Source organism: Falco rusticolus, chromosome 6 (genome assembly GCF_015220075.1).
Source record: "Falco rusticolus isolate bFalRus1 chromosome 6, bFalRus1.pri, whole genome shotgun sequence".
In the NCBI taxonomy this organism is placed as follows: Eukaryota; Metazoa; Chordata; class Aves; order Falconiformes; family Falconidae; genus Falco; species Falco rusticolus.
The window spans coordinates 35,047,517-35,068,685 of NC_051192.1; the positions used below are offsets into that span (position 1 = coordinate 35,047,517).

The 21,169-nt window shown below is 39.0% G+C and overlaps 1 protein-coding gene across 2 annotated transcripts in view; it reads right to left on the minus strand.

The window, feature by feature from the left end:
* Positions 1-4,441: 4,441 nt before the first annotated feature.
* The window catches only part of ARHGAP18 (Rho GTPase activating protein 18), a 101,228-nt gene continuing 84,500 nt past the window's right edge, over positions 4,442-21,169 (minus strand). For both annotated transcript variants that reach the window (XM_037392503.1, XM_037392502.1), the window contains exons 10-15: positions 19,572-19,654; positions 17,404-17,610; positions 16,444-16,590; positions 10,660-10,784; positions 9,407-9,468; positions 4,442-6,793 (exon numbers count right to left, since the gene is read on the minus strand). In XM_037392503.1, coding sequence (XP_037248400.1) covers positions 6,702-6,793; positions 9,407-9,468; positions 10,660-10,784; positions 16,444-16,590; positions 17,404-17,610; positions 19,572-19,654 — 716 coding nt within the window. In that variant the 3' untranslated portion in view covers positions 4,442-6,701. The remainder of the gene's footprint in view (positions 6,794-9,406; positions 9,469-10,659; positions 10,785-16,443; positions 16,591-17,403; positions 17,611-19,571; positions 19,655-21,169) is intronic.

Here is a 21,169-nt window from a genome sequence, read left to right on the forward strand (position 1 = left end):
CTAAACTCCTAACAATGTCACAATTGTCTGCTCTCTTATTGCTAAACCAAACGATTAGAAAAATCTTTTTTGTTTATTTTCTTGTTCACAATAGCACGTTAAAAGCACCAGCAGATATTTTTGCCAGGACTCCAAGACTGCACAATAAGGTTTTACTCTTATCATACCCCACAAAATACCGCTTATTTCAAGATCAAGCATTTTAAACAAAAACAGCATCCCAGATGGATGTCACCTGGCTGCATCCCAAGATTGTACAGTCACACAAGTAAATGCTGTACTGAACGAGGCCGATGCACAGAACAGGAGGCAGACTGGGATACTGAGATGGGCACCTCTCAGCTCTGTCTTTCACAGATATGCAGAGCCCTGCAATGAGAGCCTCAGCATCTTTTCACCTACTCAGGCTCTGGTTCTTGCTGAAAGAAACTCCCTTTGCACAGGATGAACGAGATTTATGAATAAAGACAGCTTCTGGCAGAGGCGAGGCATCCAGAATAAGGGTGTTTGGGGTTTTTTTGCCTTCTAATTTACAGAGCACCATGTGGGACCATACTAGAATATAATCAAGACAACCAAATTAGGTTAGACACACTACAAGTTTCAGACTAATCCGAAATCAGAAGGCAAGACTTAAATCAAACAACTCTTCTCAGATTAGGGGAAAAGTGAACCAGCAAGGAACCAGTTTCCAGTTGCTAATCCAACACAACCCAGGGTTTGCAACTTCAGACATTTCCAAGCAATTAGGTATTCCCTTATTTATTCTGGGTCAATTGGAGCCAGTCATACATCTGCATTTGATAACCCACGAGGGATACTCCAGTGACTCACACAAGCTTGCAGTTTTCTGCTATGCAAAGCTTTCTATCCTCCCAGTTTCACTATGCCCAGACAATGGGGCCCTTAAATTGTACCTGCCTGGCACACCATCTTAGATAAATGAGTTAGGTACTGTGTGACTAGCTGCAGGTGCGAGAAAAATACATTAAATTAAACCCATGACTCAGGAAGCCGAAGAGCTCCCGGTGCAGCCAGGAGGATGGATGGCATGAAAGCAGGCAGGAAGACACAAGTGACTGCTAGTATAGATTAGATATGTGTAAGTTAGAGCAGTAGCTGGTATTTTAAATTCTCACTTTCTCCAAAAGGTACTGATTTACCATTATTTGTATTAAAAAAAAAAGCCAAGACATTATATATAGATAGATAGATATGCATGTAGACACACACACAGAGACACTCGGGTTCACGGCCCCCACGTTCACCAAGCCCGCACGTTGTGAGGAGGTGAGCTCCCCACATGCAGCCGGCGGGCAGCGTGGCACGGCATGGCACGGCACCTCACCCCACGGCAGCTGTGGCAGAGAAAGAGAAATGAAAAAGCGTGGCTGCGGCAAGCCAGGGTCGAGCCAGGACACCGTGGCCCAGCTGCCCCTGGCAGCTTACAGGGATGTCACATGAAGAGGGCAGCTTTCGGAGAAGGAACTGGACATGTGTGCTGTATGGCTGATCCTCCGCTTCTGCCCAACGGGCGGTGCTTTACACTGGGCAGCAAACATGCATTCCTCTAATAACAAGGTGGGTTTCACAGCTCTGAAGGCACAAGTTGTCCCATGGGAAAGAAGCACAGAGCTGACTGACCTGCAGGACCTGATCTAGTGAAGTGGCATGTGATCAGACTGTTCACAGGAACCGAGCTGACAAAACCAAAACTTATACCAAAACCCAGGCATTTTGAAGAGCAATGCACTATGGAGGCATGCTGGTAACAGAGGACAAAGCTTATTTGGCAGGTAAAATATGGAGACTTCAGCTCTCAGTGTGGATGAGCATTACTCACTGGTTTTACAGTGCCACAGGAAAAACAAAGGGACCTCTCAGTTCCACCAAAAGGGACTAACCAAGGAGTGATTTCATCTGCGGGGATTCTGAACCACCACCGCCTCTGTAGGATTCAGAGCAGCAGATCTGAATGGCAAGTTGCACTCCTGCTACAGTTTAAAACCTGCATGTGAGGCCTGCCCTTTGACTCTGACCAGCTTTAGACCTGATCTCTGTCCAGGATGAAGGCAATCCCCAGCCACCCTACAAGCTACCCACCTCTTCGTCCATGTAAACGTCATTAACTGCAGGTACAACTCAGGCTGGGAAGGTGCTCAGCCAGTTGCTCAGTCCATTGGGAGGGGATGGAGATGAGCCATACTAACCAAGAGTTGTGGAGAAGCTGCACCACAAAAGCCAGCCCAGGAGAACAATGGCAGTTTTGGCCACAATCGCCTACATGACAACAGCAAAGAAGATTGAGAAGGCAGAAGGCAACACAAGCAAGTGCTTTCACAGGCATCCAAGTGCCCAATGCCAATTCCTGATGGCTGGTGGTGAGCTCCAAGTACAGCCTCCATCTACAGTCACAGCATGTGTATGGTCTCTCTCCCGTACCTGTTCTGGTGCTTAAATAAAGGTTGAGCTTACGCTGTCGTCTTCCCTTTGAACAAAGGGCTTGTATTGCCTCTGTCTCTCTTCCAGTTGCATAGTTTTATGAAGCTCATAGAAACAATTATTTTTGAGACATTCCCTCCCCCACTCCATTTGCCAAAAATGTCTGACGTCTGCCAACAGATTCAAAAGTAATTAGGGGAAGACACACACAGGCAGCAAGATTACTCCAGACACCTTCCCTTTGGAAACCAGGCTAAACCCCGCAGTACTGAGTTTATTAAGACAGTCCCCTGAAGTCAGATTTGTGACTGCTGTACTTCTGTTATTGGCAATGCAGCAGATTTGTAGAACAGTCTTTGGAGGACTACATTTGGTTTCCACATATCGGATTGATTTCACCTCTTCTAGCCACAGGCCAGTCATTTATGAACATTTTTCCTATCTGTTAAATGGGGATGATAATACGTACTTACCTGCCTCAGATACAGTCTGTGTGCAAGCACAAATGGTGGTCTGAAGATCTTTAAAGCCCTGCACTACATAAAAAAATAATTATTCTAAATAGTGCTGTAAGATTAGCACATACACATTTTATTCTTTCTGAATGGCTGCAACCTTTTAAAAATAGCACAACAGAGGTCTGATCCTAAGATATATTTAAGTGTGATACAGAGGAAATAATTCATTTAGCAAATCTTGTGCCAGCCTAGCATTGTGCTGCAATTTAACTCAATACTTGCAAAAGAGCATGTTTTGTTGGACAGTTCCATTGCTTTTAAGAAGAATATCTGACAAAGAAGTAATGGACTGGAAAAAGTTTCAAGCAGGCCTTTCTCAAACATTTCCTTCTCCATCAGTGCTCACTGGATAAAAATGCATCTCCTTACCCCTTGAATTCATCTCAAGTCATGCCACTGCATACTGAAAGGCCTGACGGAAACTCAGCCAATGCTTCTAACACATCCAGACCCATCATCTTCCTGCTCCCTACCACCTTCCTGAAACCTCACCAGCACTCACACACACTGCTCGTTGACCTGCAACTCCAGAAAAACATGCCATGCTGCTGCCTGCCTCACTGCTGCTCACATAGGTGGCAGGTGGTTGGGATGACACAGCTTTCTTCTTAGCACCCGTGGGTATCCAGGGATGGCATGTGCACTTCACGCAAGGTGGGAAAGTACAGGAGGCTGTGGAAAGTGAGTTCACTCTCTATGGTCTTTGGAAGAGGACAAGCAGTGCAAGAAAGGTGTCAACACCCCACTCAGGCACTGCGGAGCTCTCACCACCACTCCTAAATATACACTAGAGGATGATTTTTGAGCACAAAACCATCCTTACAGGCTCCACATCATCTTAGCAGCGGTACAAGAGGCCACCACCTGCTGCCCCACTCCTTCCTTCCCCCATCCCAGTCCTCCAGTGTGGGCAGAGTGGCAGGGAGGCATCCAGCACAGCCAAAGAGGCTGCACACAAAGTGTTAAATCAATGGATCTGTCAGCTGGGTGAAAAAAACCCTGCAGATGTGTTTCCCAAGTTGTCAGTCAAGCAAGATCAGCTGGCAAACTGCCCCGAATAAGCAATCCAAGCAACCTTGTCTTCTTAATTATAAACGATTCTTATCAGCTTACCTGAATGCGTCTTGGACTTCCCTTTTGTGCCCTAATTTAATTTTTTAATTATGAGGAACTAAGCGCCAGTATTTTCAATAAATGCTGAGAGGATTGCTGTTCCCTTGCATATACCCAGTAAGTGTTACATTACAGATTTAGCTAAAGTGCACTGTGATTGCAGTGAAATTTTAAACTTTGAGCCAATATTTCTTTTTCCAGCAAGCATTCATGTTGCCAAGACCCCTTCTAACTTATCAATGTCTCTCTTCATGTGCAAAACTACAAACTACCTACAAAGATATAAAGTGTGAAATTAAAAAACAATCACCACTTAGTATCAATTGTGTATGCTTTACATACAAATACAAGAATTCAAATGAGAAAAGAAGTCAGAAAAAACATTTAATTATAAAAGAGCTTTTTAAATTAAAAAAAGATAATGGCACTAAACCAGAAACAAAGTTATTTAAGAGATCATAGCCACAGGGCGGTTGTAATTTTATACTGAAACTGTACAGCTGTTACTATCATCTGCACTTCGCTCCTGATGAGAATAACATCTAGAGTTCCAGTAACAAGTAATCTTTTACAGAACTATAATGTATTATGAAAACACACATCATTTTTGTATTACATGACAAAAAAATCCTTATATTTATTCCATTACATTCATAAATATTCACCTAAGCATTGTACTGGTTTTCTACGCTACTCCTTACACTTAAAGAACAGGGAGTGTAGTTTGTTCTACTGACAAAAGTGATTTGTCTTACAGGGTTCACCCACAGCGGCACAGTGCTATACCATGTCAGGGTACCCAGCTAGATGGAGCATCAAGGGCAGTACAGTCACATTTCATCCTGCTTTTGAGAATCTTTCAGTGCTTCCTTTCCATATGAAGACAGCCTTTGACTTTAAAAAACAATAAATACATATGCCCACAAAATTGTTCGTATGCTGTGGATAACTAATCAGTAGATGTCTAATTTTTCTATGACCTTTCAGAGTTCTGTTTCACTGCTTGTATATGAAAGGGAGAGTTCCAGTGGTTACTTTGGGAACAACACAGTCAGGGCCTGTATTCAAAGCTCAGCAGAAAGGCCCTTTATTCCTTTAATCAGCTTTGATCATGTAAAAAAAAATGTAATTCAGTCCTTGATTGTATGTAGAATACTCCCTATGAGGTCAATATAATTCTGTGTGTGCACTGAAAGAAAGTATTTCATTCCAAGGATATAATTTCACAGTAGTTATTTCAGGTAGTCAGCAGGTGTGAGAACTTAAGAATGGCTGAGCTAGTTTACAAATAAATTGTAAAGTGGTACATAAGTTAGTGAGCCCAAAGCATCGCTGTGGGACTGGGGCTCTGCAGCTACAGCCCACAGCTCTCTGCGATGCAACAAGCCACAGCAGTCTATAATCCATTATTAGTGAATTCCACAGGGAGTTTTCAGTCCTTCCCTGCAAAGTGAAGGACTTGCAATAGTTCACCATTGCACTATTAGTTTTTGAAGTGGTGTAGACAGCATCTATCAACGTCAGGGAAATCGGAACTTGATTTCTAGCCTTGTCCAGGACAGACAAGACATACAGCTGATGGTAGATAATATCCTAAAAGCCTATGTGAACTCCACAGTAGACCTTTACACTGATTTTGAGTGAAAGGTTTGGTGGTTTGCTACCTATAAAATTTAGGCTACAGTTTTCCTCCACAGTTATTTTAAACTTCCTAAAAGTTTTGACTGTGCTAGTAATTGGCAGGCTTTGGCATTCACAAAATGCAGTCTATCAGATGTCCAAAACCAGTGTATGTAATATGGCTGCACATCATTGCTGAAAAACCTAAAGGTCTTTCTAGTGCATGACAATTTTCCATAAAGGACACTGCCAAGAGTGCTGAGCTTTAAAAATGACTCACCTTTTCACATGGTCCTTTCTTTTTTTTTTTTTCTTTTTTTTTCTTTTTTAATAATCTCAAGAATACAATCAGCTGGAATAGGAATAAAAAATATTTAAAAGATCTAAAATAAAAGCTCCATAGAAAGCATTTTCATAGTTGCTTTTAAATAGTTTTCGGCAAACTACTAGAAAGTGAACAAAATTAGGACTTTCAAATACAAAATATATTGCATTGCAGTTTTTTCCCGTGAATTTCACACTTACTTGGGAAATTCATATAACTGGTTTTAGGTATTTTTAATACCATGCCATTCAGAAGTGCTGATCAGGATTTGGTTCTCTAGTCTACTAGCACTGTAAAGACCTATATGAACATACAATTCTACACAAACAGATTGTAGAACTCTTAATATAAAGAGGTTAAACATCTGTTTGAAAAATAAATTCTTCTGAAACAAGACCTACCAGATGGGAGGTAGATTAGTGCCATTGAAATATTTAAGGTACTTACTCTCATTTCAAATACGAGTAGGAAACTGTGCTATCTCCAGAACTTTTCTGCAAGCAAAACTGAAAAATTACTGGTAATCATTGCTGGGTTTCCATCACTTTTCTTTTTTTTTTAAACTGGATAAGGGACTATTAATATAGATAACAGTTGAACGTTGAAAGGACACACTATCCCTTTGAAACATTCACCCTTACAAAGTAAGTCCACAGGTTGTTCTTGTGCCATTATTTGTGAGTTTAGCTCTGCTTAGATTTTATAACCCACTCAGCATTTGGGTTGAGCTGGTATAGGTCCTTCATGTAGGTATCATCATCAAGGCAGCGTTCTCCTAGAAACACAAGAGAGATGTGGTTACATCAGTACCAAAAAAAGAAAGGAAACAACTTTCAAAGTTCTTGTCACTGTCTTATTCTATTTAGGTTTTTCTTCAAGCCCTCTCTGTAGTATTAAACAAAGGACGATGCAGCTAAAATGCTCTTACCCTTCCTATCTGTCCTGGGGAGGAAGGGGGACAGAGGAAGAGGTAAGGAGAGTAGGGGCTCTGCCACACACATCTGTGGCACGTTCTAGATCACACTTTTCACACAGACCATGTACATGGGAGCTCCCCTCTGTGAAGGTTTAGGAAAAAAGGAGCAATGCCCTGGTCCTCTCGTGGTTCAACATAAACACTAGGTTTGCACAGAAGCCCACTAAAATTTCAGGTGATTTCCCCCTTCTTAAACGGAAAGCTTGAGTAAGGTTTGTCCTTGCTAAGGTGTTCTCCCTATCCTGCTCCTCTTGGTCAGCAGTTCTGCATAGCACTTGCAATGATTGCTGTCCTAGGAGGGAAAAGCAGTACAGCGTTCTCGGTGCATTACAAGCAATTCATTTATGTCTAGTAGCTATGATGAAAATAGCAGATGCTGATGCATCAAGATCTGCATCTCCTGCCACTTCCCTACAGGGAAAGCACTATCTCATGCGTTTGCAGCTATACATCACAGCCCCTCTCATACTCCACTGTGCATGTGGCTGGGGTAGATGGCCCATGTGCCAGCCAGACATTTCCAGCACATGTGCTCCTGAAGCAGGAGGCAAGCAAAGGTGTGACACTGCAGCTGGGTTTGTCTGCCAGCCCTTTGGACTCCTTGCAGGGCAGGCAAGAAGGCAAGAAACCCTGCTCGACCAGGCTTGGTCTCCATCTGCTCCCTCTCCATTTGCTCTCCTTGACAGGTGGCAGCCTGTCTTCCCTCTAGGATTTTTATCCCAACCGACATGACCTGTACTGCCCACGCTGCTGAATTAGGCCCTCTCCCTCACACAGTGCAGCATGTTCAGGCAGAGAGAGCACAGGGACAGTGGTTTGCCACGTCCCTATCCAGTCCCACGCACAAAGCAATGGCAGAAGTCCTGTTCAGTATCCTGAAGCCCTACGACGTACTGAGTACTCAAAAAATATCTGAAGGCTTCAGCACCTCCATCTGCAGGGGACAGGATTGCAGCACTGTGCATGGTACACTCATATGCTTATGCTTATAATTGTACCATGAGCCTGTCGAGGCTTCTCACTTTGGGGCTCCCTCTACATGGGTCAGCCACTTTGGGCAGGGAGAGAGAAATGGCAAGAGATCATGACAGCTTGTTTACTTAAACCTGTACAGCAGGTTAAAGTCAGGAAGTTTCTCTTATCTCAACTGAGAGAATAAGGACCAGCATTTGTAAGGGCTGATTAAAGTTGCAATTGTCTGGAAAGATCCTATTTCATAACAAAACAAATCTGCAACTATCCATGTATTTTCACTGACAGACATACAATTTCTGTCACGTCTAAAGTAATAGTAGGTTGTTCTAGTTTCATTGGAATTCTGTTACAAAAACTTTTTTCTACAATGATTACAGCTCTGTACAATAAATCAGATACTCCTTCAAAAAAATCTTATATCTGGGATCACAGCCTGCTTTAACAGCAAATGTATGTACATACTGGATATGCAAGAGAACATACACTATATTGATCTGCCATCCAGCTATCTTAGTAACTTCTTTTTTGCCATCAGACTTAGTAAAAACACTAGAACATATCTGGTTTAGGGAGCTTAGGGAAGTGTTATTTTTAGCTTACTTTACATCTTTTGGTTTAGACACACACAAAAAAATTGATTTAAAATAGTGATTAGATAAAACAAAAATGCTAGAAGTAGCTATTTACACACAGGATTTAAACATGCAGAGTACAGAAGTACTGGGTATTCATGAAATTTTATAACTTGAAATAAAGTTTAACAGGTAACAGTTAAAAAGAAAAAAGTAAATGTAAGCCCAATCCAATACTGCTTTTAGTTCTTTTTTTTTTTTTCCCCTGAGCATATGAAAAATACTGTGATTAGAACTGACTCCCAATGTGAAAATACTTTTGCATTCATTGAAGAAAATTTCAGACCTGTGTTCAAAATTATCCTTTGGCAATAACCTTGCTGATCTGCTATTTTCTTCAATCAAGAGGGTGTGGAAGATAAAGAGCAGGAAAAACTAACTACTGGAAAATTTCATCACTAGGTCATCTTTCTGGCTGAGTATTTTTTTCCCCAAAGGAACCTGCAAGCAATGCTCAAATGCTGAGCATGAAGGGCTATGAGTTCACTTATTATGCTTTGATACGAACTGATGAGCAAGATGAACTCCCAAACACCTTCCTATCCAACCTTTCTGTGCTTCTTCACTGTACATATCTATCAGGAACATCTGTTACAGCTGCCATCTTCCTCTGGGAGAAATAGTAAGATACTACTAATATGATGATCACACTGACAGCTCTGCTTCCTTCTCCCCAAGGTTAACTGTCTGCCTTAGTGTCAGGGAGAACTAGGGACATGAATAAAACTGCAACCACAGTGAAGCCCACGGACAACATGCCAAGGAATCCTATTCTAGCAAAATGTTGTTCAGAAGCCATTCTTACCAATATTTCCTCCTATTTCATAAAGAAAGACCTCTTCTTTCTTGAGTGTTTGGACATTTCCACTGTCAGGAACAAAACACAATGAATAACTATATTGTGAAAGAGCTTGTACATTGGCCACTTAGATGTGTCTGGGAGAAATTATGCTAATGAAGATCAGCAGTGTACCTGTCATAAATCCTTTGTGTTTATACTCATTTACTGATACAGTAAGTGAACAAGAACACCCTTGCATGCTAGTGCAAATGATAAGTCCTGCAAGTGAGCAATGCACTATAGAAAAGGTAAAATAAGATAGATGTGAGGAAACTGTGGGGTTTAGAAAAGAATTGCATTGTTATTAGCAAGTAGCTTGATATTTACCCTCTGATTTCTCTTTCACTGCTGCTGCAGAAACAAGTATTTCCCCCAAATACTTCCTACTTCTGGAAAAACCTTATGGTTGGGTGGGAGAAAACATATTCTCTCTGGTTTTAATTTTGCTGCAACTAATAGTAGTAAAAAAGACAGTGGAAGAATGAAGTCCCCGTATTACAAGGGGATTATATTATTCTCACTGTCTAATTGTAATAATATATGCTCCAGCACAGCCAGAAAATAACTTTCTGTTAAAAGTATAAACCTCTAAAAAGAGCATTTAGGAAAAAGCATTTCTTAATCTCAACTACCATATTATTGCTTTTGTATGAATAGTTGTATATGCAAATGTGTGAAGTATTGGGGGTTTGCTAAGTCTGTTCTGATTGATTTCTTACTTTGCTCATATATGTAAAAAAATAGATGTAAAAGCTTGATTAAAACTTCTCCCTTTGTAAATGGATTTGGATGACTCAGATGTAGCTTTTCTTTTAAATCACTGTACATGCATGACATTTGCACATACTTATATCCCAATACCTATACTGTTGCTATATTTATATATATTAACAAAATATTTTGTCTTTTCCTCATTTCTTTGCTTTCTAGACTTATTTTCTTGGAGTTCCCTTCTGTCTTGTCCACAGAAATTTACAAAACTGTTCCCAACCCATCAGATTAAATAGCAGTTGATTTTTAACTAACAGCACTCATGTTCCTGAAGGCTTTGTGAGCTTTAATGACATTAGAAGCATTATGTTAATTCCTCAAGCATGTATTCTAATGGCCAAATTTGGCCAAAAAGTTCATGAACTCTCATGAACTTAAAGTACGTAAAAACTTTTTTTATAAGCCACTTTTCCCAAAATGATAGCAAAACAAAAATGTGATCGTACCTTTTCTGGCTGAGAAACCTGGCTACTACATCACCAGCTTTCAGTTCTTCTGTCAGCTGTATTGCCATGGAAACTTTCGAAAGATGAGGCGCTTGCACCCGTATCACTCCCTGAGGAACATCAGCCTGCAAAGCAATAACACTGCTGGAACAAAGCTGCTAGCAGCTGTCTTTGATAAGCTTCTCAAAATACAGTATGGAATAAGTAACTTAGTACAGTGCTCTGTACTTTACTGTACACTTTGCTGCAGAAATATGTAACTACACAGTAATTCATTAAATTACATCAGACCTTCAAATCTCTTTTTAGTAACAGGGAGAACTTTGGAACTAAAGAACAGTAGTGTTTAATTATTTTTCAAAGATGTTAAGAATAACAATAAAAATTACTGCTATATTAAGAACACACTTCGGTATGATAAGAAGCATACGAGATTGATACAGAAGACTTGCTAGAGGCATGAAAGCCAGGCAACCCCCCTGCACCACCACCCCACTAAAACTTCCAGAAGAAACCTTTCCAGTTTCATTTAATCTGAATTCCATGCCAAAAAAAGAAATCACGAAGTATTCATGGGTCAGTCTACTTTAAGTGATTCCTCTTTTCAAATACAATTTCCTTTTAAAACATACTCTCTACTGCAGTTTTTTCTCCCTATTTTTTATTCTCCAGAACATATTCAGCAAGTCAACCTGCAGGTCTGATTACATAATGGATTTGTATTTTATTTCAACCCCAAAATCCTTGATGATGAATATCAATCATATTAGTTACAGAGAAGGAGGACTCCAAAGGACAGTTTTTCTGTTCAACTTGCAGCACATGAGATTTGAAGTTATAAAAGGCATCATTTATTTGTGAATAAGGTCCTAATTTCTGTTCCTGGAAATCTTGAAGTAATTTTTCTATTCGTATTACATTACCATTTACCCAAATGTACTCATTTTGACAGGAGAAGAAATGTGTCTCAATAGTCAAGGTTGATTAAGACAGTTCATTCTCTTCCCCCCCTCTGTTTACTCCAACTGTAAGGCTGAACATTTCTTCTTCCATAATCAATGAAAAAATCTGGGCATCTGTGAATCTAGAATAGGTTCTCTGAAACCATCAGAGTTAAACGAATATAGAACAAGTACAAATGTGAGCAGAATCAGAAGCACAGCTTCCTGGGAAAGCTAAAGGCTCATTATTATACAAGTGATGAGCTATGGTATTAAAAAACTAAACAATCTTTCTATATTCAGTCTTATTATTTACTGATTTAAAAATACTCAACACAATTATTTTATGTCTAAAGCATTAAGAATCACCAAATTGAGAATTTGCTTTGTAGTAATCATGGAATCAAAGATTCCTAAGATTGCAATGGATTTCAAAGAGCAACTCCCTATATTTACCCCTGAATTTGTCAAATCTCTTCTTTAAGGCTTCCACCTATGGAAACAGTGGCTGTAGCCATCTGCTAGGAAGTTAACTCTTGCTTAAAAAGCTTTTGCCTCTTTTCAAACTGTTGGGATCCTCACAAAAGGAAGGGAAACCTTTAAGGATGAGAGGGTTATTTACAGATGTCCCTAACTGGTCTTTCATCAAATTCAGCACAGTACATTTAAATTGGTTTTCATTTTTTTTTATACAATTACGTATGATTGTCTCAGATGATTTTAATGGAGTTTTTCCAGCCTTCAGCTGGATAACAGGTTTAGGATTTTTTTCTATACAGCAGACACATGAAAAATTATTTACAAACCTGCCTGCTTTGAGTATATGAAAGAAAGAACAAGAAACGGCCACAGACCTGTAACATTACAGTCACAGATCAAACAGAATAATTACTTTGTTTATTCAGACAGAATCATTATCAGCTCAGCTAATTAATGCATTTTGCCACTTTCACCACCTGCATTTACAGAAGAACTCATGCTCATCTGCACAGTCTGCTCGTGATGCCTAACTATAGAGAGAACAGATACTGAGCATTCCCCTAGCCCATTCACCGTGCGACTTGGTGGGAAAGAAAACGTGGCCATCAAGCACCCAGGAGGAGAGTCACAGAAGGAACTGTTCTCTGCACAGCACAGTTCAAAACATCCAAGTTAGGGCTTCGTATCGTAACATATAAGCCAGATACTTGTAAGGTGATTGACAACATGCTGAAACGCGAGTCACCTATACCATTCAGTTTGTGAGTCCCCTCTCCTACCTCACAGGCTCTCTCAGGGTGAAGATTACAACACTGAAACCTCTGGCTGAGTTAGGTACTTGCACACTTTAAAAACCTGAAGAGAGATACATCCTTAGTTGGTGGAAAATACACTGGCCTACAACATTTAGTCTGTAGAGCAGGCACAGCAGTCACCTGTGAGGTACCCTTCTTTCAAACCCTTTCTTTTCAGAGGGACTTCAATATATCTCTCACAAAAGAACCACAGCTGCTTGGCTATGGGGTCTGGGGTGGGTCTCGTTAGAGACTCTCCGTTCCATTTTGCATGACACACTTAAATATACATCAGGCTAAATGTAGAGAGGAACGAGGTGACTATGCAGTATTTTCACTAATGACTCAGATGATGGAATATAATAAATACTTACTAAATGTGAGAATACCAAGCAGGAAAGAAGCATAAGCATTATGAAGAACAAAACTGGAATTCAAAAGGATCTTGCCACATAGGAGACCTAGTCTGAAAGAAACGTGATGCACACTTTCTCTTTGAACTGCAAAGTGTTGCACCTAGTCTGGGACAAAAAAACTATAAAACTATATAAAGAGAAATGATTTAGCAGGTAGCAATTTTTTTAGTAAATAATCTGGCACTGCAGTGGATAATAAATTCAGCCAGTCAGTAACGCTAGAGTGTGAAAATCCAAACAGGTTATGCAAACAGAACAGCTACGGGATACAATGGTTATTCTAACCTGTACTAGATAAGGCCAGTAGCATTGTGTTGTGCTGCTAACATAACTGCTCCTTTTTTTGGAACACTTGCAACATACAGAGAAATAAAACGACAGATGGAATAAACCTGACTAATGCTAGTAAGTAAATTTCCTGAGGGCATCTTTCTTTGCCTGGCTAGAGCATTATGCACCCCAACTGCAACATAAAGACTTGATCCCTAATGCTGACCCGGGGCCACAGGTATGTGTAGATATCCTGAAAAGCAATTAATACTCACGAGCCCTCTAGTATTAACCATTCTCAATTAACCCTCATGAGCCCTCTAATATTAACCATTCTCAGCACTGTACAGACATCTTGCCCCAAGTTTGCAGTCAATGCTATTTAGCCTGTCTTAAAAGGGGAAATGTGATTGCTAGAGAGACCTCATCAGAGTGAAGATGAAATTTTATCCAGATGAGCTGACTGCCAATAAGAATGCAGATATTGCGATAGTTCTGGAGGCTATGGAAATGACTCAAGCTCTGTCCAGCTATGTTTAATCATGTGTTGTGCCACAGCATGTGATAGACTAGAGCAATTTTTACTTAGTTTTTATTCAGCTGCTTGCAAGATAATTAGCTCTTAAAGTTTCAAACATTTTTCACTGGAGTGGGGATTCACCACAGTCTGGGTGCCTCACTTGCCATCTAATAGTGAATGCAGTTCAGGAACTGCACAGGAAAATCACCTCAGTTTCAAGTTAAGGCAGTATAAATTGAAAATTTGGGGCGGGGGTGGGAACACAAGAAATTTTCCTTAGAGAATGAGACATTTTTTTACTTGGAAAAATGTATCAAATTGGCATTCACAATGAAGCCTTATGAATTTGTGAATATGATTTTAAGACTAATATGTTCTTCAGGCACCTAAATTACTGAATGCTTCAAATAAGCATGAAGGATTTGTGAAAAACTCGAGCGTTTAATTTTGAAGAAAATCCCCACAGAATTCTAAGGCTTAAAGAAAATTATTGAATAGAAACTTTACATTTACATTTGAGTAAGAATGTATTACATGAGACTTCAGCCCTAACTCCCCAGAGGATTAAAAAGGCATATTTTACTCTAAAAGACCAAGAGCACTGAATTATAAAAAAAAAAATCCAATACCTGAAGTTGTAACAGCATTTGCCTATTCAGTGTATGTGCTGTTATGTCTATGTTGACCAGGGGATGGCAGCAGTATCAGCTCATCATAACTCAGCTGAATTGTATTCAAAGAATTCTTTTCTTATTACACAGTGTAAAACAAATGTCAGTGTTTAATTAGCTGTATTTTAAAATTGTATGTAAGTCCTCATTCTGTGTACAGATTCTTTCATATAGACAGATATGAAAGTAAGGCAAAGTGATGCCTTGGGAATTAATCAATTTCGGACATTAAGAGATGTGTCAAATATTCTGTACAAAATGAGGTAGGAACACTCAAATATAAGTCTCCAGCAGATACTGGATGCAGTTGTTCAAAGGATCCAGCTATTTGCACATTCAAAAACATAAAAAAGGTACACTTGCAAGATCAAACCAGGCAGACTCAAGGGATATTGTAACATATTAATTTTCCATATTCTATTTTTTGGCTTAATAGCTTAAAAAAATGCCTTTATTAGAACATGACAACCCTCTTCTGTACCAGTTTGCCATACACATACTCGACAAGAAAAAGACCATCCAGACCAATGCATTTTCACAAGCTGCCACGAGATGTCTCTAATTCACCAGAATCTTCAATATGACTTCAACCCCCAAGGTGGTCTTTTCATACCACCTAAACCTGATATGTAATCATCATGTTCTCAAGATACACGTATTTGGTGTTACCTGTTTATGTATTTAAAATAACTTTTGAATCATCTGTTTCAAATCAATTATAATTAAGATGCTATACTGTATAGGCTAATGAGCTTCAAAAAATAGTAATTACTAACATCAAGGTACATGAGATACATTTTTTTAATGTTTCAATGTCAGTAGGAACAGCTCAATTAAAATATTTCTGGAGTACAGCAAAAATTAACACTATAATGCCACAAGATTCTTTCTTTTCTTCATTGTAAAGAATGTGTGAGGAGTGTTACACTGAAACTTATGCCTTGGCATCATTGACAGGTCTGGCAGAAGTCAATTACCCAATGGAGAGATACTGAACTGCAGATTATACATACAGGGGTAAGTTGGGAGTAGACACTTGGACAATATTGCATAAGAAGCAGTTTACCAGTTTTTTACATTTGTTTCATCATTTGGGTTTTCTTGGGGTGGGCAGGCTGTGCATGTTCTGGCATGCTCCACTTTACAAGGAATATTTAAAGATTCGCTGAAGCAAAGAATTCAGCGGTTTGGGAAATCCTGTAGGAGGAAGGATTAAAAGCAGGCTTTGTTTTCAAACACTACTAAATATCAATAGGAGGAAGGATTAAAAGCAGGCTTTGTTTTCAAACACTACTAAATATCAAATAGTTAAATCTATGTATTTTTTAGTTAAATGCATGGTCTGCTGTGACTTCCATTGGGCAACAATGCGTTTGAAGGCATTGTCACAACACTTGCGCCGTCTACAGATACAGACGTAATGTACTTTTGTTTCAGATGCCCAAATTGAAACAACCTGCGGGATATCATTTTTCAGAGAAAAACTATTTTGAAAAATCTGGGAAGACAAAAAAACAGCCCAGCCCTCTACATGTGTCATGCTGGTAACCCATAAACTATGAAACCCACATTATTTTGCTATCTATTGAAATTCTCAGTTAAATAAATGTAGGCATCCCCTCTGCTATATCCATTTTTTCACTATAAATTACTGTCTTATTAACAAAGTATTTCAGATGTATGTTTCCTTACATCATTAAGGGTCTTCTCCTGTTTTTCATGCTTTTCCCGGTCATATGCCATCTTTTTCAGAAGCTTCTTCATTGCTTTGTCCTTCTTCTCCTTCTTCTGGCTTTCAGTGTTTTGTTTTCTCACTTGGTTAACAATAAACTTAGGAATCTAGATAAATATAGATAGTAAGTATGAATATCTACATAATTACCTTATGTCACCAACTCATCAAAACTTTCTAAATCGACAGATTGCCAGGTAGAACTTGAAAAAATAGTATTTATTTCCAGTAATAAACAAAGATTCAAATAATATAAAGCTGTGAAACAGTTTACAAACTACTCCATGTATGATGTTACATTCCATTCAGTAGGCTCTCAGGGGAAGAGAGGTCAAATTATGCAGTGTTTTTACTTTCCTCAGCCAAAAAAATTCACTCAACACTTGGTCTGTACAATGGTGATAATCACTTTTCCTCACATGCAGCAAAGGTCAAAACTGTTTAAAGTTGCTGATGCACAACAAAGTCCAAACTTCTTCAGTTGATCTGAGTTAGAGCTTTCCCTGAGAGCATGACACAACCTCATGTTTTATAAAAACACATTTCATATGTTTGTGTGTTTGAATGAAGTTTGGCCCAAAAGGGAAATGGATTAAACCACTGCATTTCCTGCTAATATCTCTAAGCAGAAAAGAATGAATTCCTCAGAACAACATATACTGATAGGCCAAATACAAGAGTTATTTTTGAGTTTACATATGGTACATACAATATTAAAATTCTGAACATCAGAGCTTAACCATGCCGTAAGATGTAATTATTCTGTTTCTCTCCCGTAAGAGTTACCTATGAGCAAGAACCCAGCTGGATGGGGCTATTCTTTCTCTAAATCATGGAAATAAGTTCATATTACTTCTTTGTTCAGTTGCCTCATTTGCAAAATTTATGATTCCCCCCCAGCCCCTTAAGAATACACTTACTGTCCAGAGAAGTTTTTGGTACTGAATCATAAAGCGCATGACATTTGCTGTTCCAGCTGCCATAACAAACTCGCTTTGTTCAATAGTCTTTGAGCCAAACCCATGAAATGTGAAAAGGTTTGGGGCCATCACCATTGCAACATTCTTTAATGTCATTTTATTCTTGTCTCGATGATCAATTACTCTTTGGAGGAATTCAAGCAGTACCTGAAATAACAGCAGAACTTACAGCTCAACTCTGCACATAAAAAAGTTACAAGTGAAATGTGACGTTACGTATTTTTGGAAGAAGCTCTTCATTTCCTAATAAAACCCATTAAAATCAATCAGTAATAGGAAGTGTATATATGTTTGTTTACAGGACTGTAATGTGAGTTTTGTTTCCTTTACGTAATGATATTTTTTTAATTGAAATTGAATTTAGGTAAATAATTTTGTTATTTTTGTGGATAATGCTTTCAAAAGCAATCAAGTGACTTCAAAGCACTGCACAGTAAGGTTTTTTTTTTTAAAACCCTCATTATGTAGGTGCCTAAGTACCTGTTTTGCTGACTGACTGGGTACCAAGCGAAAATGGATTCCAAATAAAATATAAAAATAAATGTAGTTTATTATATTACAATGTAATAAAGGAAAATAGTATGCAATATGATAAAAGGAAACAGTACTAGTCATTATGCATAATATGATAAAAGAGCAATAGGAGCGATGAATCAAATCATTACTGCAAAGCATTACAGTGATTAAGAAAATTATAAATCACCAATTACCACCTTAATAACAACATCCAGGCCCACACTTGAGCTGGGAAGTCCCGTTGCAGCCAGCACCAGGAATCTTTCAGTAACTGGGAAGCTCCTACATGGCGCATCCACCCTTAGGTGAGGCTTCTGACCCAGTCCCAGAGCCTGCCTGCCTTTTTACTCAGCAAAACCAAAACCAGCTTACATGCCTAGTGTATGCAAGCTTTTAAGGTTGTGCCACGTGCAGGCATGCACTGTCTCATGATCCACAAGGTCCGCACACGCCAGGGACATTGGACAGACGCCCGAGCGTGGTTGAGTTACTGTCACGACACAGCTGCACACAGTAGTTATTGTCAGATGGTCCTGCTCACATCCTGTCTGTTCAGGGGGCTCAGGACAAGTACCACCTGTGCGATTCGTTAAATGTGGTTTATAGTTGTCCTTGAGCTCACTGTCCAAGTTAAACAATTCCTAATTAAATACATGATCAAAGACTTTTTCATAAGCAGTAATCAATCATTATTTAATAAACTTTCACCATAGTAGCATCCCACAGATCCTTGTGAAAAAAACTATTGGCTTTTCTTAAACTGAAAGTGAACACAATAGTACCACCTGTCATGATTATCAAAACATGGAGCAGCTGGTTCTGCAAGGTTTAATGATTAAACCACTGCATTGTGAATGACAGGTAGCCAGTCAGAAACTGACAATCTTCAATTAATTCAGTTCCAGATACTTGTAACTCAACTCAGGAGCCCTCCTGACTGCCTCCACACAGTAAATAAACTCAAAAAGAAAGTCATATTTAAACAATAAAACCTAATAGGATCTTTTGCCCGTAATAAAAGATGTTCTGCATCCTACGCAAATCCTGAAAATTCATTTTTGATATAATATACTCTGAAAAAAGATGAATAGCTTTTCTACAAAAGGACAAGCCCAAATTGGAAGACTCCACGTAACATGCTGCAAATACCAATAGGAAGTGTAAATTTCTAGCTTATTGAGAATAGAAACAAATAGCACAGAGAAAAGTGTGGAATAAAAATGAAGAGCTAAACCCATTTCATAAAAGCAAACTTTCACCCACAGTATTCTAACACTGCTTATTTTTTGTATTGGAAGTTACAACTAAGGGGAACAGAACTTGTAAGAGAAAAGGTCATTCACTTGGAGATTATTATTGCAATCTCCTGGAACAATTTCAAGTCACATTCTTAGAAGTCATTTGGGAGAAATTAGGGTCCTAAGGTTGTTTTTTTCTGAAGTTGTGTGAAATATGAAGAAAGAAAGAGTCACTAGTTTCAGCATTAACTTTGAACTGAAAAAAAAATGTTAAAAGACAATAGCATTCATTACAGTGAGTTCACAGAAACAGACAAAATACTTGTGTAGGAAAAAAGTATTAGCAATTCTAACCTTCAGAGTGTCTCTGTTTGCTTCAGGTAGAAGGAGAACCAAAAGATTCAAAGCTTGCAGTTGCTGTTTCTTCGTTGGAAGATCTGCCAGTGAAGCACAAGAAACTCAGTGTTTTAAAATTGTCATTTGTCCTCTTCAAAAAGCATGATTTCAAAGTGGAAACCTCTTGCAAAATGCTGAATGCATACACATGGCTAATTGTCATAGTATGACAAATGACTGGCAGATCCTGATATTCACTTCCAAATGTTCTTTTAGTATTCAGTTGCTGTATGACTCAGCAGTCTTCTGGCAATATTTTCTAGATGGCTTGTGATTCTTTATTTTGTAGCATTACAAGAAGAAATATTCAGCTAACGCTTCCTCCCTTTTTGAACCTGTGCCCCAACACATGAAAGGGTATATTCAAAACTGCTTTCACAGTTTCTCTGATTGCCTTAACAGTTGCATAGTCTCCCAAGTCACCCACACAGAATGAATACCACATGTTGCTGAATAAGACAGGTCTCCAGCAATGTAAGCAGCAGCAGCTGCAATGGCAAACCAGTGGGGATAAAGCCAAGAACAGAGAAGTTTAACACATATCTATGGCAGTGAGTGCCGTACCAAACATGGCAAGCTATAATATTAGAAAAGTGACATTGGCTCTGCCTTTTACCCAATTGCTCGGTGGTGCGTCATTCACCCAAGGTGCAGGATGAGTGCATCCCTACACTCCTCCACCTCCTAGAACAGCTCCTACGTTCTGGCGGTGTTGAGCAGCAGAAAACCCCAACTCTCTCACGCTTGTCACTTGTGATAAATTTCCTCCTGTGACACTTTAAAGGACATGCTCTGGCAAGTCTTCTCAGCAGATTCCATCAGGCCATACATAAAACAAGTGATCAAGGAGTTACCTGCACTTCACATAGTCCTATCACACTATTTCAAAATTCAACAGGGCTGTTCTTGTGCATCCTACTGGGATCCCAACTAAACTGCTATTCCAAATACCTTTCATCCACATTAGTTCGGGAGATACCGTCAAAAAAAAAACAAACCAAACACTTCAGCAATGAAACAAAAAAACCCTCTTTCTGACTTTCTACCATAATAAAAAATTAAGGATCTGAATAAATGAGTGAGAAATTACACAGCCATTTAAAATATGGAAGTAGTGGTAACAGTGTATCTACTTCCTCTAGAAAGACATACATAAAAGTAAGGCATGTCACACCATGTCACAATGCCCAAAAAGCAATGAGAATCAACCTTTTCCCAGGAAAGTAAGGAAAAATATAGTTGCAAAACAATTAAAATGTTACTTACATCAAGGTTTCTGTCTGTTCACCTAAATAACAGCTGAATTGTAGTTGTTTAAATTACTTAAATTAACAACTTAAATAATCTGAATTAAGTTGTTTAAATATTTAATTCTAACCACACTACTGAGTCACAGTACCGTGAAAAACACTGATTACTGTCACAAAGATGGCCCTTTTTCTCTACCACCTAATCTTATTACATGTAACCAACAAGACGGGGCAGACATTTTAAACAATGGGAGGCTATGAAGTGCTATGTCTGTTTTGCGTCAAAAAATGTAGAAAGTGTTTTGC